Below are 19,179 nucleotides of genomic sequence, written 5' to 3' on the forward strand. Positions count from 1 at the left end.
GTATAGGGTGCTGTAAATCTCATTTTTAACCTTTTCCACTCAATGCTAGTTTTTGGAGGCCTATATATGTAGTATATGTAGCTGTAATTTTTATGGTTCTATATTCTGTCCCGTTAGCTTATCCAGTCCCAGTGTTGTAGAAACCTGGGCTGCTTGCTCCCAGTTCACAAACATAAACAACACTGCAACAAATGACCTCAATTATCCTTCTTTAAGGACCTGTGGGAGAATTTCTTGGGAATACATACCCAGGAGTGATTGCTGGGTTAGACTGTACATAGTTTCATCAGATACTGTCAAATTATTCTCTGGGATACCTCTATTAGTTTACACTTCCTCCTGTTTTTCCTTTCCCTTCCCTTGTCATAGACACTAGATAAAACCTGACTTTCTACATGTTGCCATTCCTATAGTGATTTCTCCGTGTCATTTTAATCTTCAATTCTCTAATTACTAGCATAGATGAAAATCTCTTAATATAGTCATTTCTCCTTACGCTAATTACTCTTCATATTCTCAGCAGATTTTCCTGTTGGGTTTACTATCTTCATTTTCTAGTTATTATTTTGTCAGCTTTGCACATTATAATTTAGTCTCCTAATCTATGATCACTCTGTTAATTTTGTGTATTCCTGTGTGTTGATGACCCTGAGTTCCAAGCCATGAACAAGTATATTCAGTCCTTGCTGCCTGGTGAGCAGGGAAATTATATCTGATCATCTTTAGTTTCTATAGTAGGAACTGAGGTCCTAACTTCCACCAAGACTCACCTAGGGAGGGAGGAATCTTCCAAAACAGGATGGGGATTTAGTTGTGAGGCTGCCACAAAAGTATACTTCTTTGATTGTCTAACATTTCACTTAAAAAAAAAATGTATCCACCTACCATAATGCCTTGTGCAACTGAAATGTACTAGTTTGTACTCTAAAGTGATCCAGCAAGAAGCAGATGTTAAAATGCATTCCGGAACAATAAAACCCAACTCAAACTGGCTTGAATAATAAATGCAATTTATTGGCTTATTTAAATGAGAAGTCCATAAGCAGGGAAGACTTCAGGTGTGGTATCAGGAGGAATATGGTTATTTCTCTGTAATTCTCTCCGCTCTGCCACCTTCGTCAGCTCCATCCACTGGTAGGTATTTCACATATTCACAAGATGGATATCGTCAGTAACCAGGTTACTTGTTTCTTTGTTCATATCCAAGAAAGACGGGCTACCTCTTTCCTCAAACACTGAACAAAAGTACTAAGTCTCAATGTGATTGAGTCATCCCTGAACCAATCATCGCTGTGGAAGGGGGGATGGTGTTACTCAGATCAATTTATACTAATAAAGGCCTATTATACCTAGAGATAGCAGTAGGGTCAATCCCACTCAAATTTTATAGCTGTTATAAAATGGGAGAGGAATATAATGGATGTTAGAGAACCACCACCAAAGTCCACTACAAAGGAGTAAACTAAGAAAGAGGAAGATATTGGGGTCCAGGAAAGATTGGGTCCAACCCAGAAGAGTAATGAAGGGACGTCCCAGGATGACAGTTGTGCCGCAGGCCTATAGAGCAATCAGTCCAAATTGGAGCAGGAAGGCGGAGGGCTCCAGGAGGAAGGTATCTGGGGAAAAAGGGGATTCAAATGATTTTATACTTTCCTTGAGAATTTGGAACAACTTACGAAGGGGATAAAGTCAGACAGTGTATGGAAAAAAAAAAAGAAAGGCAATTAGAAACTCCAAGGGAAAAAAAACTTTAAGAAATGTAAATGAATTGGAGTTCCGGGGAATAATATTCACATAATCATAAAAATACAAAACATTTTGTTGACTTTAAACTTTTCGAATGGTAAAGTATGAATGGCTTAGTGATGGGCACAGAACAGAAATATATATTATTAACCTTGTTAATATAAAAGTGAAAGTACAAATGACAGAAGATGAGATAGAAAGAGGGTGTATAAGTCTGTTATTTAAAGAGGTAAAGGTAAGGAACAGAGGATACATAATTCATGATATGGCTATATTGGGGGCATGGGAGGCGGAAAGTTCAGTGGTATAGATAGCAGGAAGTCAACAGTGTCCCAAAGTGATTAATAGAATATCTGTATATTATTTAGAGATATGAAGATAATTATCAGGAAAAAAACCCATTATAAGTAGACTAGTAGATTTCCAGGTCAAGATGGCAGACTTACCATGTGTTTATCTCCACTCCCACCTGAGACCCTGCTAAAATGACAGTAAAGGAATTAAAAAAGGTATAAAAACACAATGATGGAGAGACTAGGAGCAGGTCCATCCACAAGAGAACTTTCAACAAATTTCTGGAAGATAGGAAGTCAATGGAAGAATGGTGATTGATGAAGCATGATATAGGAAGCCGCAGCCTGGAGTATGCATGGAGATGATCCCCTCCGTGGAAGGAGCTGCTCTTTCTCTGTAGAAGCCTAGAGTGTCTTGAGTCTTAATCATGCTAGGTATGATGTAAAGTAGGAGTGAGATGTTGGGGCTGAAAACAGGGAGATTAATTGGAAGGTTATATATCGAAACACCAATGCTCCCATTTGCACAATTCACAGCAGCCAGATATCTACCATTTGGCAAAAACCAGAGGGTTCTTATGAAAGGAAACTGGACAACCTCAGAGAAAAGATCTTTGCATTCTGGTATTCAAGGATTCTACAGCATTACAGTCAATTGTCCTCCACTCACCCTAAAGGCAGATTGTCAGTCACCTAGCCCTGTCCCCCATACACAGAGCTTCCAATCAGATTTCTACTGCTACATTCTTAAATATGAGTAAACAACCTTGAGTCACCAGGAATTTGAGAAAAGGTTAAAAAATGAAAAATGATAAGCAATCAGGGGGAAGTGAATCCCAAAGGAAATAGATACTCCAAAGAATAGTAGGAATCTATTTTAAAGAGATTCTAGAAACTTGCACATCCATTAAACAAGAGTAGGATGTTAAGAAAAAAAGAATGTGAATGTGTATTTACAGATTTAAAAATGTGATGATCAAAATGAACAGAAATGTAATAGAAAAATTGGAAGGTGAAGTTCAATCTTCTCAGAATGTAAACAGAATCAAAAGAGGACAGGGCTAGAACAGGAAGGGAGCAGATTCAAAACTACAAAAGATCAATCTAGAAGGTTTAACATCCAATTTAAGGAGAGAAAGAAAATAAAAGAGAGGAACTTATCAAAGAAATAATAAAAGAGAATCTTCCCGGTTAAAGAATTTCACAAGTAAGGAATCTAACCAATGACCAGCATGAAGAATTAAAATAAACCAAACAAACTCAAAACCTAAACACATGAAATTTCTGACCAAAAATATACAGTTTAAAAACTATTTAAAGAAGGAAGATGGAGAAGTACTTTTCTCTATTCTTCCCACCAAGTATAGCTAAAATCCTAGGACATTATAAAGTATATATTTAAATACATATGTATTTATTTACAAAGAAGACTCTGAGAGGTAGAGAAGGCAAATTTGCTAGGGAACTCAGCAGCAGAGTAGTGACATGGTTGGTGGTGAATTCCCTGGGTTTGCTTTTTGCTTCATATACCCAACTTGGTGTTGGAGAAGGTGACAATTATAATAAACACTCGACTCCAGTCAAACACCATGGAAGAAACCATATCCCCCACCCCCCAGCAAAGGCCAAGTGAGCAACTCAAGACTGCCACTCTCATTGGCTGTAAAGAGTCACTGCTTTCCCTTCCCACTGGGCTAGTGTCAGAGGAGTTAAGAGTGTGGAGCCAGAACTCCCATCTCCCCACTCAGGATTAATAAGGAAATCTCCCACTAGGGTATCAATAGTGACTGAGTGCAAGTCCTGGACTTTGTGCCCACCTGGCAATAACAAAGCAGTGGCCCCCTTTCACTGCAAGATGGATGTCTGAGGAGGCAAGCTAAAATAGAACCTCTAAGTGAAATCTAGAGCCTCATAATACCTAAATATACAGTTTCGATAGAAAATCACTCACCATAGAAGAGCCAAAAATATCTCAACTTCAATGAAAAAAAGATACTCATTAGACTGCAACACCTGGAGAAGAGTTTTTAAAGAGCAATCATAAAAATGCCTCAAGGTACAATTAGGAACATGCTTAAAACATATAAAAAAATAGAAACAATCACCAAAGAAATAAAAGATATGGAGAAGAACCAAATGGTAATTTTAGGACTAAAAATTACAATAACCTACACAGAAACCTCAATGGATGGGCTAACAGTAAACCAGACAGGACAGCTGTAAAAATGGATGAACTTGAAAACAGAACAGGAATTACCTAATAAGGAAAACAGAAAATCAACAGGGGTAGGGCAGGGTGGGGTATAGAGGGAATGAAAAAAACCTTAATGATCCCTGAGATCATAACAAAAATATAACAACCAGGTTCCAGGAGGAAAGAAAAAAAAAAAGAGATGGGAATAGTTATCTAAAAGCAATGAAACTAAGATTGACATCACTCTTATCAAAACTGGGTACTAGAAGAGGAGCAATGCTTTCAAAATTCTGTAGGAAAATGTTAAACCTTAAACACTGTAGCCAAATGTAAGGATGTAAATAAAGAGATTTTCAGACATACAAAGACTCAGGCATACAAGATAAAACCTTTCTGAGAAAGTTACTAAGGATGTGAATCATCAAAATAATGGAAAACAAAACCAAACCCCTATGAAACAGTCAATAGTGGATATAGCCAAGGAGAGTAGTGCAGCAAAGTCAAAAAATGACAGTCGCGCATCCTGACTAGAGAGCAACCAGTCCAAATTTGAGAGAGGATGGAGGACTCTAAAAACGTCTCTTGGCATGGAACGGGGGAAATGAACTTAGTACTTAAGTGTACGAGAGATTTGGAAAAGAAAAAATGGAATATATGGTAAATAGTGAAAGGGAAAAATTATTAGAAAAGTCAAGAAAAATGAACAACTGCTACATGAAAAAGTTATTTATGTAAGTACATGAATTGGCTCTGCACTGAACAATTAGTCATATTAATATAATTGTTTTTCAACTTTCAGAATTAAAATTTCAAATGACAGACAAAACACGACATACTTAATCATGATTACAGAATCCAACTGACAACATAAAAGATCAGATGATGGGAGTTGGATAGTTGACAGGGAAAAGGACAAAAGGAAAAGATACTCTCATCTAACGAAGTTCTAGTTGAGAAATACTGTCTCAAAGATGTTACTTGAATTTACAGCATTATCTAATAAACTAAATTATATTAGAAGTAGGAAAGACAATAGTTGAAATTAGTATAACTAAGATCTTCATCTGTCCTAACAGGACACCAACAGGTAATGTCTGAAATTAATAAATGACCAGTATTCACATAGCATATTATTTAGTTATGGAGATAACAATCAGAAGAAATAACTAAAAGTGATTTATTCTAAATGAGTGTATGGAGCAAAATTTGCTTTTCATGTCCTTTTGCACTGATAGGAGCTTACTGATGTTTTTTTTAAAAGTATGCATCTATTTTAAAACGAACATCTTTTTCTGTGGCACATATACATACTGGAATATTACTCAGCAATCAAAGATAAACTCATGCCTTTTGTAACAACATGGATGGAGCTGGAAGGAATCATACTTAGTGAAATAAGCCAGAAAGAAAAAGAAAAATACCAGTGAAAACTCACAACAGGAGCATAAAGGACCAGGGGGGAAAATGATAATATAATAATGAACAATTATATACCAGACATTTTACGGGGGTGCAGTGGGGAATGGAATAAAAAATAGGGTAGGGGGGAAGTGCACTGGACTATGGTGATGGCACATGGGCGATTTGGTGATGGGAAGCCCATGGAGATTACAACTGAGATGGAAAAAGGCACAAAATGATGTAAAAATAAACTATTGTATTATTAATGAACTATTATATTAAATATAAAATAAGTTTGAAAAAAGTGAACATCTTTTTCAAGGTACACACAAGAACCTTCTGTCTACCACATAACTCCTCCCCCCCATTCCCTTCTCCCTGCAAACTACAGAATAGAACACACTTTAGGAACCCGTTGCAGCCTGTCTTCCCCTTCCTCCATCTCCCTTACAGGTAGCTCTGCTCCAGTTCAAAATGGAGTGTAACCCCAAACTTGCCAATTTACACCCACCTCCTTGTTTCCCTGTCCGAGGTTTGGAAAGCCCTTTCTCATCCCCACAAATTAGAATCCTCCCTATTCTTCAAGGTTTAGCTCAAATTTCACCTCCTCCCAGTCTTTAGTCTCTTTGTAGAACTTCTCTCCCTCCTCAGATTCCCAAGTCTTCATGATTCTGATGCTTACCCTTTCAAGTACCTTATGTCAGTGCTTCATGCCTTTAATCATCTTACACACTAGCTACCAAGTGAGCTTCCTAAATTGTCAATCTGTCTCCCTTGCTTCAAATATTCCTATAGCAGAGTGGGTCAAAACTAAGTTTGATATGGGCTGGTTTCTGCCACTTCTCCCACTGCTGAGGAACAATGCCTATTCTCCACAAAGTCTACTATTTACACAGCTTCTATGCTTGGAATGTTCTTTCCCTTTTCACATGTAAGTAAGTACCAACTCTTCCTTCAAAATTCAGTGCCCCCTTCTCTACAAAAGCTTTCCTGAGTATTCTCTCCCTACTGTTGCACCCCAGAAAGAACATCCAATATTTTCTATATTCTCACCCTGCCTCAACTACACTTGTTATGTCACTTGGTGCCCTGTTTACCTGAGTCCCCAATTAGTGAGCTCCTGAAGTTCAACCTAGCAGAGCCTGACACACAACAGGAACTCAACAAACAGGAACTTAACAAACTGATGGCAAAGTGGTGAGTACAAGAAAGGAACAAATGCACAAATGAGTAATAAGCAAATGAATGACATGCATAAATAAGTGAATAATAATAGATGAATGTGAAAAATAAGTCAGTACACAAATGAATAAGAAGTATCTGTGCTAGTGAGGGAATGAGAGAAAAGAGGTGAGCAAATTCCACACCTTTGTGCCTTAGTTCCAACCTACCTGAAGACTGCTCTTCCCCATCTCAAGTCACACCACATTAACCTCTTCAAGATTACAAGGAACAGACACACTCGGGTTAGTGATGGAGATTTATTGAAGCATTCACAGGGAAATAAGGAAGACAAAAACAGCTACACAGGCAGCCTCATGGAAGAACAGAAACTTGAAAATGGTTCACGATCCAAAGCAGCTCTAGAGCCTGGCTTATCTTGTCACCCCCTCAGCTGCAGGCATCTGTTGCTCCCTTCTCTAGTGCTTCCCAAAAACAGTGACTCAACTTCTTTCTGGCTGTATTTATACTCCTCTTGCTATTTACACCCTTCTCTATACTCGCCTCCTCACTAGCCCATGGCCTTCATGGCCTCCTGGCTCCTGCAGCATCCTGGCTGTTGGGGCTTCGGTTCCTAGGAATCCAGGGCTTTTCTGTGTTGTCACTTTTTCGTGTCTGTCATTCTTGCTGCTTCCGTTCCTGTTGCCTTGCTGCCACGCAGTTCCAGCTACCTTGTGGCTCTTGCAGTCTCATTCTGCTGCCTCATGGATCGTTTCTGTTCAAGCCTTCTGCTGCTTCATGGATCTCAGATTCAGGGTTGTCTCCTGGTTTCTGCTCCTTGTGGCTTTTGCTACATCGTGGCTCCTATTGCTTCATGGCTTCTGTGTCCTTTTGGCCCATTGCTGTCTTACTGCTTCATGGTTTCTGCTGCCTTGCGGTCCCACAATCTCATGATACAAACGTCTCAAGGTTTCTGCAGCTTTCTTCTTGTTTTTGCTGCTTAGTTCCTGGCACCCTCATTTACCACCTTTACCACTTTAAATTATAATTAACTGTTCATTTCTTCTGAACACCTCACAGTCTCCCTGAAAAAGGATCTGTTTCATACATTCGCCATTCAATACAGGTGAGCCCGATGAGGCAGACTTTTACATCAGTCTACCAACTAGGCCACTGGCCAGCCTGGAGGGCTGTCCTCAAGTCAGATACTATCCCAAACTAACCGTCGGTGGTCAGAATTGAGGTCACATGGTACAGAGCATGGCAACTCATGCTTAAGAAACTCCTAAGAAAGAACTGTGGGCATGGTAGGTTTGCTGAAGGCTTCTAGAAGGGGGCAGTGTAATTGGCAAGCTTCTTGTGTGGCCTGTCCAGTACATCGACCTTCAAGGCTCAACCTAAGACTCCCTGGCCACCTCTACTTGTCCTGATCTGTAATGGGAGAGATCAAGGATCTTGGGGTGATAAAGGAAGGGAACTTAGGTTCCTATTCTTAGTGGTGGGATGTTGGGCAAATTTCTTCCCCTCCAGGGCCTCAGGAGGGGGTTGGACAAAGTCTGTAAGTTCCCTTACAAGTCTGACATCTGGGCATCTCACTTTTAAGTTACTGTATAAGGGATGTGACTCTAACCTGGGGAAGCCCTCGACAATCTCTCTTGAGGTAGGAAAGAGGGAGTCAGATCCTGGCTTGGAAGAGCCTTGCTGCACACAGGAGGTGCTCAGTTATATTAGCCAAGATTTATTGAACTGGATGGATGAATCAATGGTTGGGAGGAGGAGAGACCACACAGCACACATTTAACTCACTTGAGGAATTCCAGCTCCTGACACTGGAAGATTTGGATTCAGATGGATGAGAAAGGAAAATGGGAATAGGGTGGAATCTTGGCTATTAATGGGTACTCATTCTATCCTCAGTCACCCTGCACATCCAATAAGCAATCACCATGTCCAGTTCATCTTCCCTTAACAGCTCACATCTTACCAGTGGCAATCTATTCTGACTGCCCTCACCCTATAGCAGGCCTCCTGGTCTTTTCAAGTTTCCTAGCTAATCTCTTTGTCTCCATCCTCTCCCTCACATATACATGCATTCATTCAATAATTTATTGGCTGCCTGTTTTGTCAGGCACTGTACTTTTTGCTGGGGATATACATACCAGTAGCAAGATAACCCTAGGCCCACCCTTTTACATGCTTATAGCTTATTCAGAGACAAAAACAAGCAAATGTAATATACTATAAGAAGTAAAACAGGGAAACTACAGGTCTGGGAGCAAACAGCATTAATATCTACCCTAATCCATTCCCACACTGACTGGCTAGAAAGAGGGTTATTTACATCTGGTCCAGAATCACTTCTGCTTGAGACCATTCTGTGGCTCCTGCATGACCTCTGGCTAGTTCCCAAACCCAGCTGCAACCTAAAGTCCTATGCTGACCTTTGTAAGCAGTCCAGAGCCTAAGGCCCCAACCTGAGTTACAGGAATTGAATTCTTAGAAGTTGTGGCCTGGGATGTCCCACCTTTTTGGTACACAGCCAGTTTGGGAACTACATTGCCCCTTGAGGCAAATCTGAACTCTGCAGCCAGGCTCTCAGGACCCTTTCCCAGTCTGGTTTCTGACCACCACCCACCTTCATTTTGCCCCTCTTCCCGAACCCCAGCTTTAGTACTTCTGAATTTCTTTGCTGTTTTTGTCTTCATGTATTTGTATATACTGCTCCTACTACCTGGAAAGTCCTTCCACTTCTTCAAATGGCCAATAGCTACCAGTTCCTCAAGACTCAGATTGGGTGCCACTCAGCCCAAGGGTATCTTCCCTGAACTGCTACCTAAGTTAAATCTCCCTCCTTTTTCCAGAACGCTGATCACTTGTACAGTCGTCAGCTGTTTTACGAATTACCTCCCCCAAAGTGAACTGCTCATAAGCAGGGTAATACCTGACTTGTGTTTATGTCCCTGCTACACAGCACCATATTCCCAGAGTAACATGCCCAACTAACAGCAGACACTACTGTAGAGTACAACTTGACTCCTTAGACCATGGTTACATGGTCCAGAGTATAAGGGTATCAACGTAATGCCCTCCAAAACAGCCGAGGATTTTACTTGGATCCTGCCTGCTCTTGGAAATACACCATGGTGTCTGCTGTCCTGTGACAGTAGCCTTCACTGAACTTGCATTACTTTGTGATGCTAGCATAAAGGCTCAACACTGGGTAGGCATGAAGGAGATTCTCATTGAAGTCTAGGTTCTGGCACTGAACCCATGGGAATCTCGGACAAATCATCTCAACTCTCTCATCCTCAGGACTACAGTCTTTTGTAGCACTCATGTTCCTGTGTGCCAGGGCATCAGCCCAGGCATCTAATAGTAACCCCTTCTATTCTGTGAGGTAGGGATTAGTAACTCAAATTACCATCCACACCTACTGAATTACATTCCAGAGGTGAAACCAGCACAAAGAGCTCTGTAGCCTTCGGATGTGGGGATGTAACAGGGGAGCTGCTGCTTTTCATTATAAGCCCTGCTGTGCGACTGCATTCTTTAACCTGCATATATATTACTTTTTTAAACAGGAAAAAGACCTCACTAGTGATCCTGTGGTACAAATCCAAGTTGATAACCACTCCTTATAGTGGTAAAAGTACAAGACTGAATCGAAGGCTTGAGCTTAAATCCCATTATCTGGTAGCTGGGTCACCCTAAGCTTCCTGGACCTCAGTTTCCTTATTTCTAAAATGTGGAGAATAGCATTCACCACCTTTTAGGGTGCCAACCTAAATTGCTTCAAATACATTGCATTTCATCTATACTGCTACAAGGCTGGCATATATGCTTTTAGAGATTTACTTTATTTATGTATACAAGAACTGGGTGTGCCAGAGGTTAGGGAAAAGGAGTGTGAGAGGATTCATGAGAGACAGAGTAGAACAGGTGGATCTGTTAAAATACACTGCTTAGAGGAGCAGTGGGTAAGACAGGAGAGGTCTGCTATGCCTTCTATCAGCTCTGTGGCTAGGGATCGAACTTATGCTGCAGTGGCTGGAAACAGCTTGACAGTGCTGAGACTTTTAACCCTTGAGCCACCAGGAAAGTCTCTCTCCTTTTTTAATTTTTTTTTACATGAGGAAACTGAGTCTCTGAAAGATGAACTAACAAGTTTAAGTTGCTACATCTAGCTTTTGAACCAGAATAACTTCTAAAGTGTGTCCCTTTATATATGTCAGCATTTCCCAAACTGCAACACACATACCACTGGTAGTATGTGACTTCTTTGGTTGAATACAGACAAATTTATTTTGTTTTGAGATTATGCCTTTTACTATGTATTAGGAAAATACATAATCAGCACATCACGGGTATCACTACTTAAGCTGAAACTGAAGTAGATAATGTTAAACCTAGGACAACCTCAAGAAAAATACCACATAAGTAGTATAAGAGGGCAATTTGGAACTATCAAAAACAAAAATATAAAATATCCTATGACTCTGCAATTCAACTTCTAGGAATCAAGCCTAGGTGAACTTACACAAACATACACATACACACACACCCATGTGGCTGCACACTTGTGTGCACACCTGAGCGCCTGTGTGTCATTTGGCACTGCAAAAACCAAAAACAGATTTACTGTCTATCACAAGAGAAGTGGATAAGACCTGGTAAAGGCATATGACAGCAACCCATACAGTAAGTACAATGGATGGAGTCAATCTACACTGAGCAAGATGCATAGATTTCAGAAGCATTAAGCAAAGAAAGCAAATTGCAGAACAATTCAATGTACCATTTGCATTAGACACGCAGCATTTTCAATGAACTTACACATGTTAATGTCTTACAGTCTAGATGGAGCCACAACAAATATGATAACAGTTAAGGGAGGGAGAATGGTAGTCGAATGAAGCTAGCTTTACTTCTAACAATCTGATTTCTTAAAAAGACTGAAGTAAAAAGAATGAAAAAAGAAAAAAATGAATAGAATTCATGTGTTACCTGGCTAATTAAAACTGCTTCACTTAAAAAAAAAAAAACAACACAAAAATGTCGTATACACATTAGGAAAGGGAGAAGATCTGACAGTGCATGAGAATGAGCAAAGGCTGACCTCATGGCAGGAGGCTGAGTGGCCTCTGCGCTGCCTACAGCTAAGTAAATTGGTTTCCAAAAGGGAACATCACACACTTTCAGTCAAACTGTGGCTCAGGCTACCTCTCCCTTAATTCCTCAGGGGCTCAGGCACCTGGTACATGGCTGAAGTTAATAAGCTTCCTTAGGCCCTCCACTTGCCAGGGAAAAACCCATACCAGTGCCCTGTTTTCCAATAACCAAGGCATTCAACATCTCCCAGATTTGGAGGCTCCTTTCATCTCTAGCAACTGGATCAGAAGCCCTCAGGCATCCAGGCATGAGAAGGTTTATATTCTGAGGGTTAGCACTTAGTGGACTCCAAGCATCGATAAGGCCTACAGTGAAGAGCTTGACATCATTAAATCCTATGAGGTAGGTAATATTGTTCACCCCATTTTACAGATGAGGAAACTGAGGCACAGAACGGTCAAATGACTTGCCCATGTCAAACAACTAGTAAGTGGTTTTAAAAAAATGGGACTAGAACCCACACTGCCTATCCCCAGAGCTAAGGCTCTGTTCCTAGTGCCTGACCAAATCCTACCAATTTGTTTAGGTCCAGCTCAAATGTGACCTTCTCCAGGAAGCCTGGAGGTGATCGTCCTCTTCTCAAATTGTCTATACACGACATTCAGCTAACCATGGGAACTCACAAACTCATGGCATCTCCTTAGGAGGGTAGGGATCATGCCTGATTCAGTATTTCTAGCATAGAGCCTCATGAATGAAAGGGTGTTCAGTATTGTGTGAAAACACAAATGAAAACAAAATAAGTGAATGAGGATAGTTTCACATAACTGCCTCCCTCCTCTGAGGTCCTAAATACTTTTGCTCAGCTCTGGGGTGCTGTCATATTAAGCTCTCTTGGAATCAAATTCACCTAGGCTCCTTCTAAAACGGGTCTCCAACATCTTTATTAGTTTGCAAACACATCCACATGCACACATAGACACACATGCATACCCATACACAAGCAAAAATGCAAGAGGGCCCAAGGGACCCATGACTATAGATGATGAAAGGAAGGTCCAAGATGGGGGAAGAGAAGAATGAACAGATGGCCCTGGTCAGCTTAGTTCAGCTCAGCACCTTCCAGAGACCAGGATGCTCCCTGTAGCTCAGGAAATTTTGCTTCAGAACTAACATCACCACTGTTCCTCTTCATGCTTGACAGCCTGAATCCCATGACTATACCAAATGGGGACAGGAGGTTAGGGAAGGTTGAGAACCAACTACCCAGAGATTGGGAGAGGGACAGCTTAGGGATACAGACAGGGTGGGCAGAACTATTGCTACTGCTCATTGGGGTTGGGGTTGGCATCTGGGTACTTGGTGAGGTCGAAGGTCAGGACTTTGCTGATCACACAGTCCCCTTGCTGAAGGAGGAGGGAGAAAAAGAAAAAATTGTAAGGAGAGAATTAAAAGGGGTCTAGCACCCCAAGACTGGGGGGCCTCAAACCCTCCTTCCTACATACCTGCCCAAAGCCCAGATTGCGGTTCTCTCTGGCTGTGAGAGGTGTGCTCAGTCCCATGTGCCTTCTCTTCCTGCCTACCTCTGTACTCTCCTCTTCTCTTGCTGTCTGGCTGCCTCTACCTGGCCTTACACCTGTCCCCAAATGCAATGGCACTGCCCAGCTGGGCTGAATAGCCAACAATCTCCAGGGCAGGGGTCCAACAAGCCCAGATGGTTGCTCAGGACCTGTCTTCCTATGCTCCCCCACTCCCATGCCCCTCCACGGCAGCCTTCCCTTCCTGCCCTGGGGAGTCAGCAGGAAGTGAGACTGGCTTCTGAGTCAGGCCTGCCCTACCTCAGGGTAGACTCCAATGAGGCTCTCAGCCTTGGTGTAGAACTCCTCCTTGAGAGAAATGACAATGGCCTGGAAGTTGCACGTCGACTGCTCCTTGATGTAATTTGCCACCTGTGGGAGGGGCCGCCAGGCATTTAGCAGGGCTGAAGTCTTAACACTCCCTTGTATTTTCCAGTCAAAACCAGAGGTACAGGGGGTGGACTGGAGGACTGAGGTTGCAGGGAATAAAGGCTGAGAAGAGGACACTAACTAGCACAGTGCGGATGAACCTGGGCCCAGCCTCCCGGGCACAGAGAGCAGGCAGCAGGAACGGCTAAGGCACATTTAGGAGTTGGACCCTGAAACCCAGCCCCATCCTGGGGGCCTCCCTCCCGGGGCCCCCTTTCCTTGCACCCACCTTGCCAATGTTGGTGTTATCCAGGGCAGCATCGATCTCATCCAGGACGAAGAAGGGGGCTGGCTTGTAGCTGGGAGGGAACCAGTAAGTGAGCTGACACTGATAGGGGCAGGGAGGGACTGCAACGTGGGGTGGAAGAGCCCAAGGACCCATCACATAGGCCAAATTCCCCCTCCATGTCTAAGAAGACTAAGAAGAGACTAAGAAGCCCAGGTCTAAATGTTGCCTGAACCCCTAATGTTAGTATACCAACTGAGCCCTCTGTGTCCAGCCCTGTGACCCAGGAGCCTGTAGAACCAAGAGAAGACATGGTCCTCTCTGGAATTGGAGCTAAAGCTGCCCTAGGTTCTAACCACGCCCACCAAACTAGCTGGAGGTCCATCCCACCCGCCCCCACTCCCACCTGTCTTCTTGACCCTCCACCTGGCATGAATGCTGGTCTCCTTGGCTAACTTCTACCCGTCCTTTGCATATCCTCTTCAAGTGCTAACCTTAAAGGCCTTCCCCGGACAGCCAAACCCTCCCCCAGATTGGCCTAAGTGTCTCTCTTCTGTGCAGTCACAGCATCCACACTCACCAGGCTCCAACACTTAGCTCCCTGCTTACACATGTCTGGTTTCCACCTCGAGCTCCTCGAGGAGACCAGGTCTGACTCATCTATGTCCCCAGACCCCCAACAGGGTCTGGTACACAGAGCAGCCTCAACAAATGCTCACTGCATGATGCTGCATAATCAAGCACTAAGTTGTGAAGTTTAAGTACCAGTGGCATTCAGGAGGGGGAGGTCAGGGTATGCCACATGGTTAAAGTGAGCCTCCTAGAGCAACAGGGGGAGAATGAGATGTGAAAGGATGGGAGGTGACAAACTACGTTTGCATGGAAAGGCTTATTCGTCAGCAACCATGTGAGCAAAAGCCTGGTGGCAGGACTGAATACATGCAGGGGCTAGTGAAGACGCTGAGTGGATGAGCATGGATGGAGAAGACAGATCCAGGAAATCAAGGTCAGATGTGCTGTAGTAGGCGGGGACACGGCCACAATCCAGATTCCACCAGAACATCTTCACCTCTGCAGAGCTCCACATATCCTTGGATCCCAGAGCCGCCATGGTCTCAATTCAGTCTCTCCAACGGCCCTGGGGGGCACAGCCTTACCTGTGAATGGCAAAGAGTAGAGCCAGAGCTGCCACTGTTTTCTCCCCCCCTGACAAGTTGTCCATAGGCCGAAATCGTTTGCCAGGAGCCACGCAGTTGTAGTTGATGCCATCCAAATAGGGCTCCTCAGGGTTCTCAGGGCCCAGGAATGCCTAGGGTGGAAGGCAGATTGGTCAAACTCTGGGTCTGAAACTTTTCGACCTAGATGGAGATGGAGGTGAGGATAGGAAGCCTAGAAGGAAGAGCAAAGGAGTTAGTGGGAAGGGGTTCTAGCTTACCTGGGCACTGCTGTTGCGGGACAGAGCCTTGTAGATCTCATCGATGTTGGTGGCCACAGATTCAAAGCAAGCATTGAAGCGGTCAAAACGCTCCTTCTTGATCTGTTCGAATGCCTGCTTAGCCTTCTTGGCTCGCTTTCGGGCTGCCTCAAACTCTGTCACAAGGGAAAGACAGGTGAACTCCTCAGCACCCAGGGTCTGCCAAGGCTGAGGACCACACTCTGTCAAGGATGACCTGCCAGTGATAATTCACTGAACAAGGTCATCCCACAGAAAGAAAGAAATGTGAATCCGAGGAATAGGGTCCCACAGCCATCTGTACCCAGTGGGCCAGCCACAGTACAAAGAAAGCAGCATGGGCTTAAAAATCACAAAAACATGAATTTTACCCTGGGCTCTACCAGTTATCAGCTCTGTGACCCTGAGCAGTTTGTTCACCCTCTCTGAACCTTGGCAGCTTTCTACAATATAAACAGGTGTGCTATTAACCCCTGACTGTTTAGGGCTCAGGGGAGTCTTACGTGAGAAAGCACAGGAGTTGTTGTGACGTACAACAATAGGTCCTCGGCATATCTCCAGCCTCTGGTCTTCGTCTTAGGCCCCAGTAAGAGGGAGAAAGCTTACCATCTGAGGTCTCCTGGAACTTATCTCGGACACTTTCCAGCTTCTCCATGGCCTTCATGTTGGGAGCAGCAATACGCTGGAGTACACTCTGCTGCTCATTCAGTTTCTGCTGCAGTGTGTTCATCTCCTGCTTGATCTCCTCCTCGGCCTGGGCATCCTGTAAACCCCAGACCCAGCAACATCAAAAAGGACAAGGTCCTTGAGCCCAGATCCCCATGTGTGCTCCCATGAGAAAGCAGATTCTTCCCCACCTGGTATTGCTCACAATGACCTTATCCAACATTTCTAACACCACTTTCTCATCTCCAGCTCTTCCCCCCAGGCTCTGTCAATAGCTCTCTCAAGAGCAGCAATTTATGGTTTCCCTGTATAGCTCTCAGTCCAGGTTATAAGCCAGTGTCTGAGGCTCCCACAAACACTCTAGACTCTACTAACAGCTCCACAATGAATAAGACAATCCATGTTTTCTACTCAGATCACTATATTGAGCAAATTCCATTTGAACTTGGTTTTAGGTGTCATGGATAATGCAATACAAGTCTAGACTTGTTCCTTTCTGCCAGTTAGTTAATAAAATATTTACTGAATGCCTTCCAAGCGACAGGTATTGGACCTTTCTATCCTGTGAGCCATGGTCCCTGTGTTCACAGAGCTCATGGACAAACAGAGGAATGCATGTAAGTAACCAATCAGGATACTGTATAGTGAATGCCAAAGTGGTGACCAGACACTGCTGGAAACACAAAAAGGGTACCTAATTCAGATTCTGGGACTTGGGAAGGTTTCCAGGATGTTTAAGCGCAAGCCTACATAATGAATGGTAAGGACAGAGAGAAGAAAATCTTTTAAGCAGATGGGAACGCCACATACAAAACCAGGGGGTGTTGGTCATGGTCAATTCATGCAATTCAAAGCATAATCAACTTTAATACATTTTAAAAGCCTTCCACTCCAAAGGCAATTCAATATTGCAATAGTCACAAAAGTGTGTATATGTGTGCACACGTGTGTTTACAGAAGAGACAAGGTTGGAGGTACTCACAGCACACAAAGATAAAGCACCTCTTAGGCCTTATAAAATGTGTGGACTTTATCCTACCAGAGGTGAGATACCACTGAATGACTTCAAGCATGGGAAGGATCTGAACATATTGATATTTTAGAAAAGTCTTTCTGCAGATCTCTACTGCTATGAGAATGATCTCCAGGATGTTATAGATGAATCATGAAAGGTACACAACAGAATGTTATCTTCTGTCTAAAAGAAGATGGAGGAATATGAATATATTTGCATACAAATATATTTTTGTCTTAAAAACACAATAAAAAAGGAGTAATCCAAAAACTAACTGTAACGGTTATGCCTAGAGGAAGGAAGAAGGGGGCAGAAAAGGAAGCTAAACTTGTCTTCATGTAATTCGTTTACTGTGGTTTTAGAACCACAGGCAAGTATTTTTGTTTTCTTCTTTAGACAGTACTTTGCACATAGAATGTGCTCATAAATATGTGAAATACTCTCAAAAACAGAATTGTTTTTTACAAAACAAAAATTTTTAATGTTTTTAAAAGTTGGGTAAAAAAATTATCGGGGAACAAGATTTTCACAAGATGTCAAAGACTCTACAGATTACTTGCTACTTAGAAAGATACAAGTGTATGTTAACTGTTGACAGAGATGGCAATTGGCACCTTAATTACAGATCAAACTTAGCATCGCAAATAGTGGACCATCTTGACATTATATGTCTCCTGGCATGATGTAACATAAACTACACAGCAACACCAATGATATGTTTTTGCGAAAAAATTACCTAACTCCAAATCCATCAAACCTTCAACTTGATAAACATTTCCAAAATGCCCAAAAATAGATGACTGGATTAAAAAGATGTGTTACATATACACAATGGAATATTATTCAGCAACCAAAAAAGACAAACTCAAGACTTTTGCAGCAACATGGATGGAGCTGGAAGGGATCATGTTTAGTGAAATAAGTCAGAAAGAAAAAGAAAAATACCAATAGTTTCACTCACAGCAGGGGCATAAGAGATCGGGGGGGGGGGGGGGAAGCAATTGTAATAAAGAAAAAATGAAAATCAATGAACAACTACGAACCTGAGACATTCTATGGAAGTGGAGAGGGGAATGTGATTGGAATTGGGGTGGGAAGAGTGCACTGGAATATGCTGATGGCACACGGGTGAAACTGGTGGTGGGAAGTCCATGGGGATTACAACCAAGATGATGAAACACACAAAATGATGTAAAAAATAAATAACTTTTTAAAAAGTGACTGAAATAAAAAAGAAAATACAAGGGTTGGAAGGACAAGTTAAGCAGTAACAAGAGGAAACTAACATCAATAATCAACTCCTAACATACTCATTCTTCAAGATAACTCACAGATTCTTCAAAAGACCAATCATGAAAAAAGGGCACTGCCCCACATTAAAAACAAAAAACAAAAAACAAAAAACTAGAGAGAACCACCAAAGGCAAAATATGAATCAGTTTTTAAAAACTATAAAAGACACGTTTGGAATAACTAGGGAAAGCTGAGTATGTATGGGATACTGGAGATGAAGTTATTAATTTTCTTAGTATAAATGTACTATGGAATTATGGTAACGAAGAAAACTTTATTAGCATGCTGAAGCATTTAGGGTTGCAGTATGCAACTATCTTCAAATGGTTTAGCAAAAACAAAACGTAGTGTGTAGGGAGGAGAGCAAGAAGGTGAGAGGGAAGAACTCAAGCAAGATGATCAAAAAGTAAACTGGAAAAATAGTCACTAGTGAATTTACAATAAAAGGCATGAGTGTGTGGGCTATTCCTTCAAAAAATTCTCTGTAGGTTTGAAAATTTTCAAAATTAAAAGTTGGAGGGCCCTCCCTGGTGGTGCAGAGGGTTAAAGCACAGCAGTATGGAGCAATCTGCAGCCACTGCAGCAGGAGTTCGATCCCCAGTCAGACCCACATGGC

The 19,179-nt window shown here is 42.4% G+C and overlaps 1 protein-coding gene across 4 annotated transcripts in view; it reads right to left on the bottom strand.

The window, feature by feature from the left end:
- Window positions 1-998: 998 nt before the first annotated feature.
- The window catches only part of SMC1A (structural maintenance of chromosomes 1A), a 50,422-nt gene continuing 32,241 nt past the window's right edge, over window positions 999-19,179 (bottom strand). Inside the window, exons 20-26 of one of the 4 annotated variants that reach the window (XM_012734293.1) lie at window positions 16,196-16,352; window positions 15,572-15,726; window positions 15,294-15,445; window positions 14,140-14,209; window positions 13,743-13,853; window positions 2,193-2,226; window positions 999-1,616 (exon numbers count right to left, since the gene is read on the bottom strand). In XM_012734293.1, the coding sequence (XP_012589747.1) occupies window positions 2,200-2,226; window positions 13,743-13,853; window positions 14,140-14,209; window positions 15,294-15,445; window positions 15,572-15,726; window positions 16,196-16,352 (672 nt within the window). In that variant the 3' untranslated portion in view covers window positions 999-1,616; window positions 2,193-2,199. Of the gene's footprint in view, window positions 2,227-10,866; window positions 13,311-13,742; window positions 13,854-14,139; window positions 14,210-15,293; window positions 15,446-15,571; window positions 15,727-16,195; window positions 16,353-19,179 lie in introns of those variants that run through there. The other 3 variants (XM_012734292.1, XM_004695000.2, XM_012734294.1) reach the window with 3 other exon arrangements.

Source organism: Condylura cristata, unplaced genomic scaffold (genome assembly GCF_000260355.1).
Source record: "Condylura cristata isolate star-nosed mole 26May11 unplaced genomic scaffold, ConCri1.0 scaffold00053, whole genome shotgun sequence".
NCBI lineage: Eukaryota > Metazoa > Chordata > Mammalia > Eulipotyphla > Talpidae > Condylura > Condylura cristata.